A 19,437-nucleotide genomic window follows, 5' to 3' on the forward strand; every position below is an offset into this window, starting at 1 on the left:
TTACCTTATTTGAACCGGACTCGGGTCAGATTTGGACCAATCAACAGATGAACCAAACCGGTTTAATTTTTGACCCATCAATCTTGAGGCCACGTAGGCTTCGTTGCCAAGTGGGTGAATCGCGAGGCCGCTGCGTTCGCCGGTCGATGACCACACGCGCCTTCGGCGACGCTTTCCTTTTTAACGCCACGCAGAACGACAAAGCAAGCAACGGCGTCGCTCGCTCGAGAAGCTGCGACAGCGATTCGATCACCGCGAAGAAAGACATCGCCTTGGTTATTGAGAGGGGAAGAAGAAGAAGAAGAAGCGGGGATCCGAGAATGAGATCGATAGCTTCGCGTTTGATACACTCGCCCTCTTCCTTCCCCCGTTCATTGTGAGCATCTCTTGCATTTTGGCTATTCGCTTTTCCCCAAGTTTAATGGTACTCCATTTTCTATTTCTATGGCTTCCTGAGTCGAGAACTCGAGATCGTGGTGAAAAAACAGTCTTTTAGGCTAGGGCATGGTCGTTGACAGTTGCTGATAGGCGATTAAATGACACATGGTTCGATTTCCTTCGCTATTGACAAACTGATGATGGAACCTTTAAAAAAGTTTTTTTTTTTTGCAGAATGTATTAGGTTTTCAAATATGTCCTTTCCTTACATATTTTGGTGAATGATCAAAACAGTTATGCTCGTCTGTTGAGATATGAAAGATCAATTTCAACCGAGTCGAATCATGTGGACGAGCCTCATAAATTGGAGGAAGCAGAAACTATAAGATCGTCACCTCCACCGTTAGAAAAGGTGACATTTCTTTGTTTTGTTTTATTTTATTTGATTATGTTTGTAAACGTTTTTCTAGTTTCTCTTTTTGTTTAGTCTAATTTATATGCTTCTAATGACAGTTACTTGTATTGGGTGGCAATGGTTTCATTGGTTCACATGTTTGCAAAGAGGCTTTGGATCAAGGGTTATCAGTTTCTAGTCTCAGCAGGTGCACACAGTCTCAATTAATTTTGTAGCCTTGGCATCCTGGAAAGTTTGTCTATAATTGCACAATCAACTGTTGTGTTTGTACATCTGAATCTTATCTATAACAAAATCAGATCCCAATGTTAATAGAAAACTTTAGTCATTAGTTACTTCTCAATTTCTTAGGAACTCTCCTTTTTTATCCTCACTTCTCAGTGTATGAGTTTGATCCGTCTGATCACTAGCTTTTCTGGTTAGTAAATTAAAATGGTGAATTATTAAATCACTGTTTAATGTGTCTGTAGTGGTCCTTCTGTTTCTTTATAATCATATTATTGTCAACTCATGTTTGTTCGAAACTATTTGGTGTGGAATACATGGATGTTGCCCCTCCATGGAATGATTGCTGTATTCTGCTTGTAAAGTATCATCATCCAACAATCAATTCCTATGAAACATTCAGAAATATGGAGTTTCTCCCTTAATTTGATACATTATATTTTTACTTAAAAGTTTGAATAGATGAATACCTTTAGCTCATTCCATATCTTCTTTCCGTTTGCATGTTGATTTTGATTGAACTTATCTAAAGGAAGAATGTGCTCAGGCTTGATGCTTTTTCTTATTACCCAGGTCTGGAAGGTCATCAATACGTGAACAATGGGCTGATAAAGTTGAGTGGCACCAAGGTTGAAAATTAAGAGAAGGCTTTTTCCCTGTCAAAGAAAAACATATAGTGCAGCTTTCATGGCTAATCTTTCTATTTGGCAGGAAGCCTTCTTGTACCTGAAACTTGGAGGGATGCTTTGAATGATGTGACTGCTGTGGTACACCTGTTTTTTCAGTTCTTAGTTATGCATTTTAGCCTGGAATTTAATTAGATATTTGTTGATTAGCGGCCCTTGAAAATTGAATTGTGGTATTGATATGACTTGATGATATAAGTTGATGCAAATATTTTGCAGATATCTTGTGTTGGGGGTTTTGGATCTAATTCTCACATGTACAAGATCAACGGGACTGCCAACATCAATGCCATCAGGGCTGCTTCTGAAAAAGGTATTACATTAGTGTTGCATCTTCTTTTCGGTTTTATTTTTCAATAACCAATATTTATTTTTTCTTTTTTATTTAAAAGAACATTTCTTTTTTAATGAAAGAACTGTATATAAGAAGAAATTATTTTCAGTCTAATGTTTATAAATTGTATGCATATGGAAGAGGTTAATTCATTTTCTAGTACTTGCACACAGCAGAAGTTATATCCACAGAATCTTCTTAGAACATAAGAAAGTTTGTCATCACAGATTTTGAAGCATAAACTACACTCATTTTAGATTTATAATGTCTCGTTGGAATTTTTCGCCACTATCAACCAAGCTAAGTTACATTTGCCTTTGTGGGTACTATGCTTTTGATCATTGACTTTGATATTAAAATGATATATTCACTATGACATACTGGTAAGAAATGGTGCTATATAATCACTATTGAGGAAATAGATTGAATCGATACAAGTTTTAAAAAGACACTTTTCTTGGCTTTCTAGTTTCATTGTAGGTACTATATAAACTAGAACTTCTATTGACGAATTGTTTTGTTCTTCTGAGCAGGTGTAAAAAGATTTGTATATGTTTCAGCTGCTGACTTTGGTCCGGTGAATTATATTCTGAAAGGATATTATGAAGGGAAGGTATGATATCTGAATTATCCTTTTTGTTGACTAAGATGACTTCTATAAAAAGGTTTTTTGTTTTTTCAGTCGTGACATGTTGGTGGATCTATGCCATGCCTGTTTTATTGTTATCTTAGTTTTATGTCAACCTAATTGGTACGCGTATTCATCGTCTTGGCAGATCTGTCATGTTATTTGGTTTGCTCTACTATGTAAGTAGGAGTCTATAATGCTAACCAATTAAGACCCTTAAGGACTACTTTTGTGCTTGAACTTCTGTTTTCCTTCTGTAACATGATAAATCGAATCTGCCTTTTCCAATGGTTCAAGCGAAAGAAATGCATCTAAAAATGCACTGCTCTTCCGAGTTTATCTTAAGAAGATCAGCTGATCATGAATAACTTTGTTCTTATATAACATATTGCTTGCATGATTCTATGGTTCAGAGGGCTGCTGAAGCAGAACTATTATCGAAGTTCGCCTTTGGAGGTCAGTCTTCCTATTCGAACATATAAATGTTAATAATTTTACACCTACCTGCTACTAGGCAATTTCCCTCGACTCATGCTCAACTCAAACTCAATCTGAATCAACACCATATGTTCCTACAAAATTCTGCTTCAAAATTTGCTTCACGCAGGGGTAATTCTCAGGCCTGGTTTTGTGCATGGAACGCGCCGGGTTGGGAGTATGAAGATACCTCTAGGGCTAATTGGATCGCCATTGGAGATGGTACGACTCATTGTCTTTCTGTTTCTCTCCATTTGTGATGGTCAGAGAATTTGAAACTTGATCTCACATAGTTTCATGTTCTACCATGTAGGTTCTTCAGCACGCAAAGCCACTTAGTCGCATCCCGGTTGTCGGTCCTCTCTTCACACCTCCAGTTAATGTCACCTCTGTCGCGAAAGTTGCAGTCCGAGCTGCTACCGATCCAGTGTTTCCTCCGGGCATAGTTGACACATATGGCATTCGTCGATACGGCGAACAGAAGTGACTGTTTTTAACCATCCACTTATTCATGAGTGAGTTAACTCTAGTCTTGGGTTAACTTGGTTTTTTCTTCCTCATAAAGAGTTAAATCTCCTGAGCAAGTCATTAGTAATGTAGTGACTTATAGGCTTGCAAGATCAACAAGATTATCCAAACCAAGATTGATTGTAATTTAGGCTTATCAAATCCTGAAACTTGTTTTCCCCTTTGACCTTCCAAGATTTAGCTCAGGAATGCTCCAATGTGCTGAAATTGATCAAGAAATTTGCAGACTTGAACCATTACTACAAGTTTTCTTAAGAACTTCATACCTGGAAGAATTAGCTCATAAACTGTAAAAAGCTTTAGTTTAACAGCTACATAATGGGATTAGAACTGAAATCAAAATGTAATTTGCACGTTGAATTACTTTACACGGATCATAATTAAGACACTACATAAAGATCTCTTTAATTAGTTGATTTATACATTTAAACTTCGACAAGTTGGTTTTGCTGAGCTCCTATTGAAGCCCTCCTTCTCAGCTTGCACCAGAGGCCATTTTTTGTATGAATAGTTGCGCCGGTGATTAACTGTACTTCATCAGGTGACCCCCTCAGCTGGACATCGAACTTCTGAAGCAACAAAGCCAAAGCCACAGTCGATTCCAATAGCGCAAATTGGTCGCCGACGCACTTACGTGGCCCTCCACCGAACGGTATGAAGGCGAAATCAGAAGTTATCTATAAAGATGGTAGCAGAAGGTTAAGCAGCAAAGCTTTATAAATCTATCAATTTTATGAAGTAGCAACTTAAGAACCTCGTTTGGGTACATCGCTCCAGGGCTGCGACTTGGATCGTAGCCTGCCCATCCGGCAATACCTTCATTTGCCTTTGGAGTTAAAAATCTCTCTGGCTCAAACTCACCTGGCTTGTCCCAGAAATATGGTGATCTGTGGAGATTGTATACCTGAATACGACAGTTTCAGTTTCATGAATATAAAACATCAGATAGATCACTAGACCTTACACCATAGACATGTATTACTTCTTGGTGACAGATTTTAGCATAAAAAATTTCCCAAATTCAGATTGTAGATAAGATTGGAATTTAAATAGGTTACTCCTGAAAACCAAAGGCATCATAAAAGACAAGTGGACATTTGGACAATGGGATTTGAGATCACAAACACTCCTTTATTCCTCTTTAAATGAACTATTTCTCATTGAGCAGATAAATCCATTATCCATTAATACATCCTAAACAACAATTGGGTGCTCTACTAATTGTTGCTAGCTAGTAGAATTCAGAAACAATACTTGTGCATTTAATGCCTACTATATATCTTGGATTAACTCACGGAAACAAAAATATCGGTCCCTGCGGGAATTGCATATCCATCTTCATTACCCATATAACCTCCTGAAAGTAAAGAGTAAATGCATCAAATGGAACGAAGAAAAGGAATCATATTGGAAATTAATGCAATTTGTAACTTAGAAGAAAAGGTAATCAAGATAGTTGGCTCAATAGGAACATGGCTTGATCTATGTTGGCCCAATTTTTATAGTTTTGATGAAAACAAAAAAAAAACATATGAAACAGATGATATTAAAAGTTCATTCAAGGAGATCATATAACTTAAGATTTTAGTTAATATGGAAAGAGAAAAATACCAGGAAGTTTATCTTCTTTAAGAGCTCGTCTAATAAGTAATGGAGGCTGAGGATACAAACGAAGAGCTTCAACAATGATAAGACGCAAGTATCTGGAGAAGTAATAGTTATTGAAGCAGTATAAGAAAACAACTGAGGGTGATGCCATTTAAAATAATGTTAACTGGACCAGAGCAAATACCCTATCGAAACAATCACAGAAAAAATGTATTAGTACAAAGCATCTTATAAACCTACAATCTGATTGTATGTCTGCTTACAATTCCTACATGGGATCTCAATCAAAGCAATCTTGAATTGATAGAATATATGCTCACTAATTTAGAAATTTTAAATATTGATATTTAGTATAGTGAATACTTTTTTTTGTGTCATATCATTTAAGAAATTTTCAATTATATAAGATTATCTCCTAAGTAGGAGAGTCCTTTTTAATGTGAAAGCCAAATTGTTATGGTCAAGTGAAAGATATAAATTCTTGCTCTTTTACTAACACTTCAGGAAGAATTCATAAAATCGCTGTCATTTTATGTTTCAACCAAAAACCGCTGTCATATATGAACTTGTGCAATGTTTCTAACTTCCTATACTTTCTAATCACATATAATTTTCTCCAAAATGTGTAACTATATAGAGAAAAGTATAAATTTGCACAAACCAAGAAACCATCTCATAAACAAAATTTGAACTAATAAATAGATGTCTCAAAAAGGAAAAAAACTATCATTTTTTATCCAAGTATTATGCATGCCACACGACAAATAGCAAATTTGTCTAGACTGAAAATTTTAATTATAACTAGTAGTAGTATAACATACTCCATTTTTTTTAGACATTCAAGGGTTATTTTCTTTCCACTTAGAGCAGAATCTACCTCCATCTGGGCCTTTTTCATCTTTGATGGGTTCTGCATCACAAGAAAATTTAATTCTCTAAGACTTCTATGATTACCCGTTCAATCAACTTAGCGAAGAAATATCTTGACATTTGCAATAAATGTCACATTACCTGAGCAAGTAAGAACACTGACCATGTAAGAACAGCAGCAGTTGTTTCATGTCCCGCAATAAGCATGGTCATGAGATCATCCCTAAGCTACAGAATGAATTATTTCTTATATAAATAATCTATTAATATTAAGGATTTACAGTTAATAGCTCAAACAATTTTGGGGTTGGCTGTATGGTTTCTTTTATGTCATTAAACTCTAAGGCACATTGCTATTAATACTCAGAGTCTCAGATCTTCAAGTCAAAAAGTTGGTTCTAACAAGTGAAATTTACCTGACGATCATCAACATCAACACCGCGCATATCAACGAGAAAGCGCAGCAAACTGACATCCTACATGCTTTTCACGTTAAGTTCAATAACAGGCCTCATGAGAATCTATTTTTATTCTAAAATGAAGAGAACTGACATCACGCGGTAAAGAGGGTATAAGATGAACAAACCTTGAGAGATGAGTAATCTCTTTGCTGAAGTTTCTCAACATCATCTTCCTAGAATGAATAATGATGAAATAAGATTAGAAACATTTTTATAATAATCAAAAAAGAAATGCCAAACACAAGAACTTGAAAGCATTCTGTCACTTCTATGTCAATTTACAAATACTCAAAATCAGAACCGAGAATGATAAACCACTTTAAAACAAACAAAAAAAAGAACATTATAAGATTAACAAGAAATCAAGGATAGAGCTAATAAAACATCATCAAATGGTGACAAATGTTGATGAGGTAAAACCTTAGAAGAGACAAAAGAGATTCATGAGGCCAAATTAAACGACAATGTATATATCAAAGTGTTGAATTTATACATGTAACAAAAGATTTACTCGTGCAACCATCAGAACATGTGTTCCACAGGCAAGAACAATGAGGCACTTGATGTCCAGGTAGGATACTTTAAATGATGCAAAACAACTTGATCTGTTGGTTGGCTATGGCTAGTGATGTAAATTACTGGAATGAGTATTTTTTTCTTCTGTTATAAAAGCTGAAACAAATGGATGTGTACACACTGCACAAATGATTTTATTTTAACAGTCTGTAGTTTGCATTAAATAAGAGTTAAGTGAAGAGTTAACTATTATTGACATGTGTAAACAAAAATGAACAACTATATCTACATGGTGGACCAACAAACTAAATGTTATATCCCTGATAACTTAGGATACTTCTGGTTAGAATACCAAGAATTGATTTAATATCCACATCAGCGATGAGGTTGAACCTATTCCCATCAAGGCATCAACATGTTATCAACCCAAGCAGTACTATATGTTTGGTTAAAATGTCAATGGATATAATAACTTAGTAAGAAGATAATGTTCCAAAAGGGGCAATCTTATTGAGACAAATGAATAAAATACCTAACCATGTTGTGCATTCTAAATTATCATAGTTGCACCTATAAGGAAAAGTAACAAATTATGTTAATCTTAATAATTAATACCTACCTGTCTTGTCTCCTTGGCATTTTTGATAAGCCCATCAAGGCAGTCATTTATAATCTTGAGGTCATTGTGGAACTTAATCTGCCGAGGAACTATCCATCTCGCAAAAGGGAGATTCCAGTAAGGAATGTAGAAGGTCGATCGGTGTTCAGCCTCAAATAGAGTTCCATAAACAGCCTGTTTGTTACAAGAAAATAAGTGAAGTCTCTTGTGTTGGTTGATAACATTCAACTCAAGAAGCTAATCTAAGGCATAAATATTTTAAATTTATCAGCAGTGATCTAAGATAGACAAATCCAGTGTTAAGTATACATTTAGCCAGCATCCACTAAAAATCAGTACAGACGGCCAGATACAACTAGTAGAATGATGCCACTAAAGGCAAGTAATGACAAAGCTTCAAAATGACTTTTAGCTAGCTAAAATTTATCTTTCACTACCACATAATGCTACCTACAAGGACAATCAATCTAACATTTAAAATCATTCATAAATGATGAAGCCCAATTTTTTGGTAAACTGATTTAGCTCTGAACCACGACAAACTGACCTCCACTTCCAGGATCACTGGGAGTGTGCCTATACACATAAGATATCTGAGATACAATTTAAGAGTAATTGAAGTATGTGCATGTTCAAATACAAAAAAATGCGAAATAGAGAAAACACATAACTAGAATATATAGCATTCAAATGACCAAACCTTGATAACAGGAGATTCTTTAGTCACAGAACCAAAATCATAGTTGAATATCCCCAGCCCAATTATGTCAAGTGCTAAATTTGAAAATTCAGCCTCAAGATCCAACTCAATTTCTTCTATTTCAGAATTCTCACTTTCAAGGAGTTTCTCAAACTTCAATATGCTTCGCTCAGAACAATCGGTGAAAACTTTTACCATAGCTTCTAGGAATAAAGAATGAAATCCAGGTGCAATAACTGCAAATCACAAACATCAGTAGGTTAATGAGGATACCTTGATGAATAAAAGACAACTGCACAAGAGAATGCAAAAATGATTTCTTGCTCCATCATGACTAATCTTGATGATTCAACAGAATCCACCTAACACCATTCACCTAACTTCATCCTGACTGAACTCCACCGACCCTAACCTCCTTTAGCCAACCACAAAAAATTAAGATCTGTGCTAGGTTCAGAAACCTAGGAGACCCCACTGCTGCTATGATTTGACCATAATAGGATATGAGATATTTTTTCTAAGTGTTGTTGTCTTGTAACATTCAAAAGCACTTTTCACAAGAAGAAGCTCATCACCTATGGTTTTTTTCTTTTCAACATTACCATCATAGTTATTAAAGAGAAGAGCATTCTAAACTCATTTTATACAAAATGAAACAAAGGAGATTTTTAAGGTTAAACAATATGTTTCGTACAAAAACCCACTTCTATTTAAGACATACAAATTGTTGTCATCATCATTGTTGGCATAAGAACATTTCTTAATCATTCTTCCATACTAAGCCAAGTTCAACTAACTTAGAGAGCTTGCGAGACATATCTTCCAGGATGGTACTACTAGTCTAGACAATCAAGTCTCAGGTTTGAGTAAAACTGATATTTGCTATACTTTCCAATATATCATGTGGCAAAAGGTGAAGACGCTCACCCCGGGCGCCTCTCAATGTCAGCCCTACAACGATTTGAAGGTAATAAATCACGGTGACCAAGCGGCCTCTTCAAGTGGGAGGGATTTTATTCCCTAAGGGATTGTTCCCCCAGGGATTCGATCCCTGCTGTCATGTGGCAATCTCCCACTCGAGTACCAACTTGACTATACCCGTGGAGGCTACTTTCCAATATCAGCCATTATAGACTATGATGCTGTTGCTAACAGAAGCAAAATCATTCCAAAATCAACTTGTGCTAGCTGACAGAGTTTACTGTACAAGTTAGGATCCAATAAAATGTTTGAAACTTAATCTATGTAAAAACTTAAAGATTGGATGGACTTCTAACCTTTTCTCCTCTGTTTCCAAGTGCCAAGATCTGCAGGTATGAGCCCTTTTCCCATTATTGGTTCTAATATTTCAGCAAGAACTCCCTAGATTAAGTCAAATACATTGGCTAATCACTTTTGGAAGAATTTATCTAAATAAGTGTAACATGAAAATTGGTCAACAAAGGTTTAAGCTTAGTATGCACCGTTTTGAAGATGTTTTTGACAATAAATGGAAAATGGCATGGCAGGGTCTAACAATGCACATAATTAACATGAGTATACAAGGACTTCATATATCTAGGAGTTATAAGTGATTTTCTCTATAATCAATACACACACAAAAGCACAAATGAACCTGGAAGCCATATAAGAGTATCGACAACCCAAACAAATCAAGAATCATTCATACATTGTCAAACTATCATAGATGCTGGTGTATCCTAGCAAATATATTATCTTATATCTTCTTGATAGAAAATCTCACTAATAGAAACGCTAATGAACCTATAGCAAATTCAATGCACCATAAGGAACGAAAATAAGATGATGTTATGAGTCACGACTACATAAACTAACTTTAACTTCCCACAAAATAAATGGCGTAGAGAAGTATAAGAATAGGAAAACATATAATTAAACTTCAGTTGCAGGGTGAATGAAATGGTAGATTAAATACCTTATCATAAGAAAATGCATTTTCCCGAAGGACATGTCTTGCCACAATGGGATCCGATACAACAACAAATGATTTAGGCCCAAAGGCTAACTTGTAAACTGAACCATGCTGCTTAAACAATAAGAATCTTGTTAGTACGGTGGCATGTTTGTTCTACTGGTAAAATATCATGGCATACATCATCACTAACACAGGAAAGAAAGAGCATCCTGTAACCTATTAAAACACGGAAAAAGAATTAAGTTGTTGCTAACTAGACAATATTACAATGTTCTTGCTAAAACATCATTTACGATGTGCATAGCTTCAATTTAATACAAGAAATAACTTCTCCTGAAATAAAGTTTCAAAGATTAGAAATTCTCAGAGCAAGTTAACACAAGACAAATTTTTGGGGGTATTTTCTCTTTTTTTTTTATTGTGACTCTCATTCGCACTTGGAACTTCAGTATAGCTAACAGCCTAACATCAAGAACCCAATTATGAAAGCTAGATTAAAGAAGACAATTTAAATAAAGGGTCAGTTATTTTGGCTAATATCAAAGAAAAAATGAGTCAAATTGAACTTTTATGGTTCTTTGCATTTCTAACTAAACATATATGAATTAGTGGAAAAAGTTGAAATGACACTCAGATTATATATTATTGTTTCTGTTGTATTTAACAGTCGTAGACATTGAGCCAAATATATGTTCAATCATTCTAAAAAAGATTTCATTCTATTGTAATTTGTTATGCATCAGTTTCATATGGAACTCTTCATTAACTGAAAGCAGACGTACTTATCAGCTAGAACATATGAAGTCTACACCCTGCACCGAACAAGAAAAAGCAAAAAAGAAAATATATATATATAAGATGGTAGAAGTACCTCGAGAAACCAATCATAGAGCGAAAAAAAAAGTGGCCGACCAAACAAATCCGAGACAGCACCTTCAGCAGTGGGCAACGATCCAAGGCGACCCCCACTTAGCAAATTAGTAAGAAGGTTGCTTGCATTGTCAAGCAGATTTTTCTTTGGCGTCTTTGATTTCTCCATACTACTTGATTGGCATCTGCACAAGTTTGAAGTGAATAGGTCAAGTTCACAGTTTAAATTTCCATGCATATTTGCTTTCCATAAATGTATGAAGAAGAAAACAATGTGGATTTGGGCAACATAGGTCCACTCTTCAATATCATGACAGTTTGCGACTTTAGATTGCACGAGAAAAATCACTCAGACCATCATGAGAAGGTTCTAAGATGCTCCACGCCAATTAGTCTCACATAGGCAAAAGAAAGATCGAAAAGAAAAAGGTACACAGCAAATGAAGATGGAATATCAGCAGTCACAGTAACCAAAAACCTATATTTTTAAATCGAGCAAACATGCCAATCCGTTTACCTAGAGAACCAATAATTATTCCAGTAATAGTAAGACGATCCGAATAGAGATTGGAACAGCAGAATTAATCAGCATGCACTGAAAGAAAAATCGGCCAAAAAAGCAAAATCACACGGGAGATTGGGAGTCCACCGAATGCCAGAGGAAGATTTGGCGGGCCGGAAATTGAAGGTGGGAATGGAGTTGGGAGAATGACTCGCAGAGAAGGGGAGGAGACGATGGAATCCGCCATGGATTACAGTCGGGAGATGCACGAGAGCCGAAGCATCCATTTTAGTTTCCTGGAAATACAAAAGGCGATAAGGTCGTTTAAAAGGGCTGATATTTCGCAAAGAGACCCACTGTCTTATTAAAAACTATATTTTTTTAAAAAATAATAATAATAATAATAAAATAGAGGGAAAATACATTAGAAATTTTTAATACATATATACAAGAATTATTAGATATTAATTTGATAAATCTTTTTCTAAATTAATTATTTTTTAAAAAAAATTAAAAGGTATTTTGGTGCCAATCCATGGGATCAAGCTCCCATCCCCAGCAATCCACTTTTCTAAATTGGACTTGACAGGTCAGTGACTCATCCCATTTAACTAACATTTAACAATCTAATAGCAATAAATTACAAAACGTTATAATTTTTGATTTAGACAATTAGTACATTACATGCGTCTCCAGAGCATTTTATTTATTTTTCCTAAATTATGCACATTGAAGTTTTTCTGTTATTTTAATTATATCACACAAAAAAAATACAATAGTAAAATACAACTTTCTGATTTAAAACGTAGCATGTAGTAGTGATCGAACATCACTTTATCGAGTGGCAAGATAGGCGAACACTCAACTTTGTTGACTAGTGGCCTTCAGTGCTTGGATAAAAGGGTCAACACAACGTAGGCAATGAGACAGGTGTGCCGCAACACTCGTAAAAAGGACAAGCATTTTGTTAATGGGACGGCTAAAGAAAATAGCCACACGGCAACATTCCATGTGATATGATAATCAATCACACACGAGACATTTCAGATGCCCACCAGCATTTTTAAAAATTCATTAAAACAGAAACAGCAGGCAAACAAACACAAAACAAATTGTAAAATAGAGTAATATACAAAATTGTCCATTGATGCTGGGGAAAAAAGAGTTCAAAACACACAGTTCAGTGAATAAATATAATGAAGCATGCAACTCATTATTATTATACTATCCTGTAAATTGACACGATCGACCTGTATAGATAGTGCAGGTCTATTGCCTAGTTGGCGATCTCACAAGGTGCGTGGAATGTCCTTCCACGGCATATGGCTTCGAGGTTCTCCCCGGCATAGGAGCACAGTGGAGAGATTTCAACGCCTGCAAGAAAGATATGGTCGACGGCTTAGTGCATCCTGATTCAGTTTCCACAGTCGTCTACTGCAACATCTCTTTGGCAAGAAGAACCATGAATTATATAGCGATGGGAAGATTACCAGTCAAGTACAGAGGAACAGAATGTGTTAGGAATCCTCCAGCAGCGACTACCCAGCGACTGTGGAGGCGAAGAAGCATCAGTTTGGCACTGTCAGGAGTGTCATAGCTCGCCCCGTTTGCATTTTTAACTGGTGCAAATTCCTCCTCCCTCAAAATCTGTTTTCCAGTTCATAAGCAGCAATTTGAATTTCTAAGCCAGCAGCAAAAGAAGAGATCAAAATTATCCGAGATTTTGAACTATGGTAACCAACCTCAAAAAGTGCCATAGATGGAGCATATGCAAATGCATCAAAGATGAAATGCTCTAGCTTAAACCCAACAGTGGATCCATGGATAGAAGGAATTTTCTTCTCGGCGAGGTGGTAACTGCATTTTAAATGTGACTTTTATGAGTCCCCGACCAGGGTCTTTTGAGATGGTTAACATAATGATTGACAATGCTACTGAATCAACCTAGTTTCAAAAGGAAGATTTAAAACATCAAATAGATAGGCTGGAAGGAAAACCTTGAACAGCTAAATAGGAACTCTTATAACAGATGGTGGCCGCAAATCTCAAGACAAAAATACAGAAGTTAAAAAAAATATATCCACAGATTTACATATCACATATTGGTGTGAAATTGATTTTTTTTCTCCAAAAGGAGCATGCTGGACAGATTAAAACATTACTGAGTATCCCTCCCAAACCTCATAGAGTAGGTCTTTTGTTTTGTAAATGACTCCCCTTGCATACATCTGTCTTCTCTTTGATACTTAACTTTGCATCTACCCATCCATACCCATGTTGGAGACCAACATTCTGAGCGGACACTTGGTAGGTCTATTGATTATGTGCAAAAAAAAATTTTAAAATAGTTGTGTTCATAATTGGAGACCAACAGGCTTGGATGCACATCCGAGTTGGATACTTGTGCCCGAACTTGAGTAATAATATAAATATTTTTGTTCATAATTTCAAATTAATCGATCTTCATCACCAACTATTGTCAAAAAAGGACAACCAAGAATGATATAGTTGCACCAGAACAAATTGACTTACAATACTTGAAATTCTTGGATCCCCGGAAGTTTGAGTCTTAAGCTTATAGACAAAATTTAAATTACTTAACCACAGCCAGTATAACTAGAAAAACAGAATCAGTAAATTGGCATTTATAAAATAGTCGAGCATAGCAACCTAGTACGTGGTAGCATGAGCAAGTCGATTTAGTAAGGGCTTACATGCTGTCCCTTTCAAGGTTAATTGCCACTTGATTCAGGAAATCCAGAGTGAACATATGTAAGCATACCTAATAATATCTCAAACACATCATTTAAGATATATTAGAAGCTGCATTATTGGAACTCAAAAATCATATTGAATGTGATAACTCCTAAAAGAAGAAATGAAAAACAACACAAGATAATCAAGAATGAACTTCTTTAATAAAGACTAATAAAAGAAAGAATATAACCAAGTCTCAGAATAGGTGCATAACAAAAGAAAGAAAATGTATAGATTCTAGGTAACAGAGCATTATATTGAGATCCTAGATTTCACATCTCAATTTTCATTCTATTTTGACATTTATTTTTACCTAGCATAACCTGGAAGACCATATTTCAGCAAGACTGAAATCATAAAACATTTGGGTGTTATAAAAAATACATTGACAAGTCTGCCATGTGTTTCTCCCAATAGTGTACTGCAACATCGTTGGGGAATAGTATCCTTCACCTAGAGGTCATCCAGATAATATTCTTTTAACCGTAATATGAAATTCTAGATATTTATTTGGTTGTTAGACAATGTAGCATTTAGATTGCATTGCTCGTAAATGTTGCACAAGCTATGCAACATAAACAACTAAGATAACCTCATATTTTATCTAGAATCTATAATTGCTGCCAAGTGAAATAGGAAGAAATGGTTTCTTATACAAAGATGTTGTGGCTTAAAACATTGACACCTCTCTCCTTTTGCTTTTATAAAGGATAATGGAGAAGTTCGCTTCTATCCCACATTCAGGCAAGAAATGCTACTAATAGAGAATATAGCAAGATAATAACAAAGGGAATAACAATTTACATTACTCCAGCAATAGCGAAGGCGCCCAGTGGCCTGGTTGATCTCAGTAGTCATTGATGCATCCATCTCACTGTATTCAACCACCCTGAGAGGCCCACCTCTGCCTTGTTGAACAAAGACCCCAACTTTCTCTTGTGGATAAGCCTGATTTAAAAATCACATAAACAAATTTAAGTTACAGAAAGAATTCAAGCTGGCAGTATTATGCCCAATTAATGGTATCTAAAAACATGTTAAACGTGGATTGCACAGCACATGTAAGAGAGCATGAACTGATAGTAAATATGAACCAAACTGCAGAATTCTTTATTATATTTACAGCAAGAAACCTGATAAGTTAAACGTGCAATCTCACATATTTCTATACATGCCCATGATAAAAAATTAAAAAACCACCAACTCTTGACCAGAAACCCTGAGCTATTTTAAAGAGTGCAAGGAAAATTTGTTTCAATCAGATGCTTCATGGCATGGAGAAAATGATTTAAGCATAATCATTATCATCCAACTGCCAATGACGGCTAAAAGGAAAGGGGTCTTTATAAATGATCAAAGAAGTTCTATACTCAAATGCCAAACTGCAGCTATGCTAAAGTCGAACTCCTAATGAAACATCTAATGACAAGCTCTGTTGCATTTTATTGTTCCTATCAAGAAGGTTTAAAGAGCAATGAGTGCTGAGGATAATGTCTTAAAGATTCTCTTTAAACCAGGAAAAATTCTAGCTACAAAGTAGAAATTCCATAAATCGATAATCTATTATCAGAAATAAGATATGCAGCCTTCCTGTTTGTCAGCAAATGAGGCATCATATTCTCTTACCTTGCGAACAACCTTTGCTGCTGCAGCGGCACCTTTATCAATAAAATATCCTAAGAATGTTGGATCAGCAACACGAACCTGCTCTGAGGATGTTGAGTTAGTAAAATCTAGCAGAGAAATTATTTTTTTCAATAAACCAACTGTCTCACCAGTGCATTATCAACCCCATAACAATCAACATATTTGACACCTCTCGAGGACATATCTTCTAGTAATTTTGTAGATTTAAGAGCTGTCAAAAGATTATTTGATCAACAAATTTAAATGATAGGGAAATTGCTAGAAAACCATTGGTAATATTTTTAAAAATATATATATACCAGAATACAACCCTCCATTTCCATCAGGAGCCTTCGCCACCTGAGTTTAAAAAACATTACGGTTACAACTTCTACTGCATAAGGAATGCAAAAGAGGAAATACGCAAACCAAGTCAAAAGTTTCTAATTTTTTAATATAATAAGACACATATAGTACAAATCAAGATTTCGAAACTTGAAACCGTGTTTGAGCTCAAAAACCAAACCGCATCAATTAACAGCTATGAATTAATTATTTATGATTGTTGGATGGCTACTCGGTTCAGAAGAAAAAAAGTTGATGGGCATAAGTAATATGAATGTAGTACCTTATATGGCGTCTCCATGATAAATCTGCCATCCATGGATACACAGGGAAGAGTACCTTGTTGGAAAAATTTCACCTGGAAGGAAATTAGCATATATGCATGGATGACTTTCAGGTGGTGAAGTGTATAAACCATCCTTGAAGCAATTGAAAATCTTACCTGATCAGCTTCCAAGCCAAAATATTTACGACTTTCAAAGAATTTACGAGTAGCATCATCAGTAAATGGACTCGTCATTATGTACCATTGAATTGGCATAATACCAACTATTTCAAATAACAGAATAAGGTCAAAGTTAAAAGGTTTGTTCTGTTTAGCAGACTAAAAACAAGCTTAAAAGATCCACAGTTACCATCATTTGCCTGAGCTGCAAGTTTTTGAACACACAAAATTCTCTCCGCTTGAAGTTGAAAAAGTGATTTTCCTGATGGAAGTCCAATATCTACAGCAAGAGATAATGAATTTCTACATATCCAATATTGTTAAATGATTGACACTCTGAATGAGTCCTAACATCAAACTAGAAAGTAATTAACAAATGTAAATTTTTCAGAAGAGACAGAAAGACTAGGAGCAGTTCAAACAGAAGTAGGGACATATCATAATTTCCATAATAAAGTTCTAACATACACGATGTTCACAATTCCTAAATTTCATTGCAACCATTCAGAAAGTAAGTGGTAGTTTTGTTCATAAAGACCTCCCTAAGAAAGAGGTTACATTGATATATAGATATCAAGATTGCAAAACAGACCATGAAATCTTACAATCTTTGATCCAAGCAGACCAAATCAATCCAGATTCCAATAGCATTTAAATCGGGCTTTGATCTTAAAATCCTACAATTTATCCTTCTTACCATTCGAAGGTAGAAACTCAATCCCAACAACTTTGATTAGGTAAAATATAATTACATTCAATTGGACATTTTAAAAATTGACATGTATTATAGGGATAATTTTTTTAGGTTATCTAATTTGAGAAAGTTTTCAGTCATTATTTTTTAACTCCCAAGTAGATGAATATACTCATTGTCATTATCATTCATCTTATAGAAATTTATATAAAGATGGAATACTTTTAAGATTTTAAGAATGATCTTGTTTTTTTCATATACCTACTATATTAATAATTTTAAGTATACTTAATGATATCATTTTAAGTGTTAACACTAGGAATTTAAAGTTAATATATATGATCAATTATAAACGTCAAATATAGTACCAAAAAAATTTAATATACAGTTGGATCTCATGATCATGCACTCTAATTTTACAATCTGAACCAATGAGCCTCTTCTCATTCCTATGTAGGAACCTTGCTCTTGAATATTAGATACAGTTCTCTTTCCTCTTAATGGAAACTTAATAAAAAAACAAAAGCATTAGATAATCAAAGCCATTTAGTTTTCCACTCTTAGCATGACAAACGAACTATTAGCATCCCCAGCTTCAATTTCTTTTTCTCTCTAAAAAAGTGGATTGTTAATACAACATTGAGTACATTTTATATGTGAAAAGTCAATTTGTAACTTACTGAAACATCCCTTAGGATCTGAACTTCCAAGTCGGGTACCCTGCAACAAAAGAGTGCAAGAACAGCTTCAAGTGTAAGATTCCAAAATTTGAGATTATGAAGAACAATGTCAAACAAAGAAGGGTAATAATCGAATCCATCAAAGAAGAATAGCTATCAAAGCCAAAGCCTGTAGGATTGTTGCAACGAAGTAGCTTAAGAATAGAAAATGAGCACCACATAAGTCCATCCCTCCCAAATTACCTGTCCGCCAGAGAGAAGTACGACAGCTAACTTTCCTTCTGAAATGGCCTTCAAACCTCGCTTCCACCACCTTTCCTTTTCCTCTGCAGATCTCATTTCCACAGTTGAGACGCTAGTTTCTGGCACTGGCTCAATGGCAGGCAACGACTGCCCTGATTATTTGACAGTTAATAACAACGGTGAGACATGATCTTCATTGTGCCCAGAGAACAGATCTCGTAAAAGAGCATTAAAGAAGCATTCACCCTGAGAACCAAGCGAACATCTAATGATCCGATCAAGCCTTGGAAGATCCATGCTCTGATATACAAAAGGCATCACTAAGAGATAATAAATGGAACTGATGATTCTCAAATCAACGATTAAACAACAACAACCAAATACTAATCACAGGTTCACATTTTCGACGCGAAAACCAAATACTAATTCTCGGGTCTTTGATAGGTAGAAACGAGGGGAAAAAATTCTTTTATCCTTGTTAGTGAAGTAGCCTAAAGAAATCTACAATTCGAATAAAGTAATAAACTTCAACCCAGAATCAATTAAGTTCAGCATAACTTTGCAAGAACGCGGAAAAAAAAGGGATATCCTCAGATTAGCTCAAGTACTAGGCAAGAGAAGCATGGCAAACACGTCACACGATCAGATCCGAGTACGATGAGCAACCTCAATGTCCTTGACGAGGATGTCGCGCTCATCCGGATGAAGTTCGTCCCAGAAGGCGAAGGCGTCCTCTTGGCCGTAGTCCTTGAGCCGCTCCAGAAGCTCCTGCGGCGGCCGCGGAGGCGGTGACGGCGTTCCCCGCCGCCCCATCTCGGATCCGACCACCATTCCGCTCATCTCTTCCTAGCAAAAGAGGGCAGAACAGACGAATTTGAAGCATCGCATCGAGGG

General features: G+C 35.6%; 3 protein-coding genes across 6 annotated transcripts; 1 reads left to right on the forward strand and 2 right to left on the reverse strand.

Moving 5' to 3' along the window:
- Positions 1-258: 258 nt before the first annotated feature.
- LOC141818754 (uncharacterized protein At1g32220, chloroplastic-like) lies at positions 259-3,881 on the forward strand. The gene is made up of 10 exons (XM_074706203.1): positions 259-376; positions 673-790; positions 892-980; positions 1,592-1,647; positions 1,730-1,785; positions 1,924-2,017; positions 2,572-2,651; positions 3,080-3,122; positions 3,274-3,365; positions 3,457-3,881. The coding sequence occupies exons 1-10, from the start codon at positions 321-323 to the stop codon at positions 3,628-3,630; spliced, it is 858 nt and encodes a 285-aa protein (XP_074562304.1). The 5' UTR covers positions 259-320; the 3' UTR covers positions 3,631-3,881.
- A 121-nt stretch (positions 3,882-4,002) lies between these two features.
- Positions 4,003-12,040, reverse strand: LOC141818752 (cytochrome P450 97B2, chloroplastic). 4 transcript variants are annotated; one of them, XM_074706200.1, is made up of 14 exons: positions 11,901-12,040; positions 11,253-11,436; positions 10,382-10,489; positions 9,723-9,807; positions 8,446-8,681; positions 7,746-7,919; positions 6,736-6,783; positions 6,566-6,625; positions 6,291-6,377; positions 6,101-6,189; positions 5,283-5,374; positions 4,967-5,028; positions 4,426-4,575; positions 4,003-4,348 (listed from the first exon to the last, which is right to left on the reverse strand). In XM_074706200.1, exons 1-14 carry the CDS (start codon positions 12,038-12,040, stop codon positions 4,097-4,099), a joined length of 1,767 nt encoding a protein of 588 aa, XP_074562301.1. In that variant the 3' UTR covers positions 4,003-4,096. The 4 variants fall into 4 exon arrangements, with proteins under 4 accessions (XP_074562301.1, XP_074562300.1, XP_074562302.1 ...); XM_074706199.1 differs by having other exon boundaries at positions 11,883-12,040; XM_074706201.1 differs by lacking the exon at positions 11,901-12,040 and adding an exon at positions 11,769-11,853.
- An 800-nt stretch (positions 12,041-12,840) lies between these two features.
- On the reverse strand, positions 12,841-19,417 carry LOC141818756 (UDP-N-acetylglucosamine diphosphorylase 2-like). Its single transcript, XM_074706206.1, has 15 exons — positions 19,210-19,417; positions 18,789-18,843; positions 18,544-18,695; positions 18,301-18,340; positions 17,117-17,206; positions 16,924-17,030; positions 16,765-16,839; positions 16,457-16,496; positions 16,286-16,368; positions 16,137-16,214; positions 15,315-15,458; positions 14,468-14,535; positions 13,496-13,610; positions 13,244-13,400; positions 12,841-13,127 (listed from the first exon to the last, which is right to left on the reverse strand). Exons 1-15 carry the CDS (start codon positions 19,381-19,383, stop codon positions 13,030-13,032), a joined length of 1,476 nt encoding a protein of 491 aa, XP_074562307.1. The 5' UTR covers positions 19,384-19,417; the 3' UTR covers positions 12,841-13,029.
- Positions 19,418-19,437: the final 20 nt, after the last annotated feature.

Source organism: Curcuma longa, unplaced genomic scaffold, assembly GCF_044706935.1.
Source record: "Curcuma longa cultivar G26 ecotype Majalengka, Jawa Barat unplaced genomic scaffold, ITB_CL_G26_1.1 contig_25897, whole genome shotgun sequence".
NCBI lineage: Eukaryota > Viridiplantae > Streptophyta > Magnoliopsida > Zingiberales > Zingiberaceae > Curcuma > Curcuma longa.

Coding starts and splice junctions, on each gene's coding strand:
- LOC141818754 (XM_074706203.1), top strand. CDS start 321: ATGAGATCGATAGCTTCGCGTTTGATACACTCGCCCTCTTCCTTCCCC. Junction 3,123..3,273: donor ATCGAAGTTCGCCTTTGGAG/GTCAGTCTTCCT, acceptor TGCTTCACGCAG/GGGTAATTCTCAGGCCTGGT. Junction 3,366..3,456: donor TTGGATCGCCATTGGAGATG/GTACGACTCATT, acceptor TCTACCATGTAG/GTTCTTCAGCACGCAAAGCC.
- LOC141818756 (XM_074706206.1), bottom strand. CDS start 19,383: ATGAGCGGAATGGTGGTCGGATCCGAGATGGGGCGGCGGGGAACGCCG. Junction 17,031..17,116: donor TGCAGCTCAGGCAAATGATG/GTAACTGTGGAT, acceptor TATTTGAAATAG/TTGGTATTATGCCAATTCAA. Junction 16,497..16,764: donor TCATGGAGACGCCATATAAG/GTACTACATTCA, acceptor TTTTAAACTCAG/GTGGCGAAGGCTCCTGATGG.
- LOC141818752 (XM_074706199.1), bottom strand. CDS start 12,040: ATGGATGCTTCGGCTCTCGTGCATCTCCCGACTGTAATCCATGGCGGA. Junction 9,808..10,381: donor ATGCATTTTCTTATGATAAG/GTATTTAATCTA, acceptor GACTTAATCTAG/GGAGTTCTTGCTGAAATATT. Junction 4,349..4,425: donor GAGCGATGTACCCAAACGAG/GTTCTTAAGTTG, acceptor CCATCTTTATAG/ATAACTTCTGATTTCGCCTT.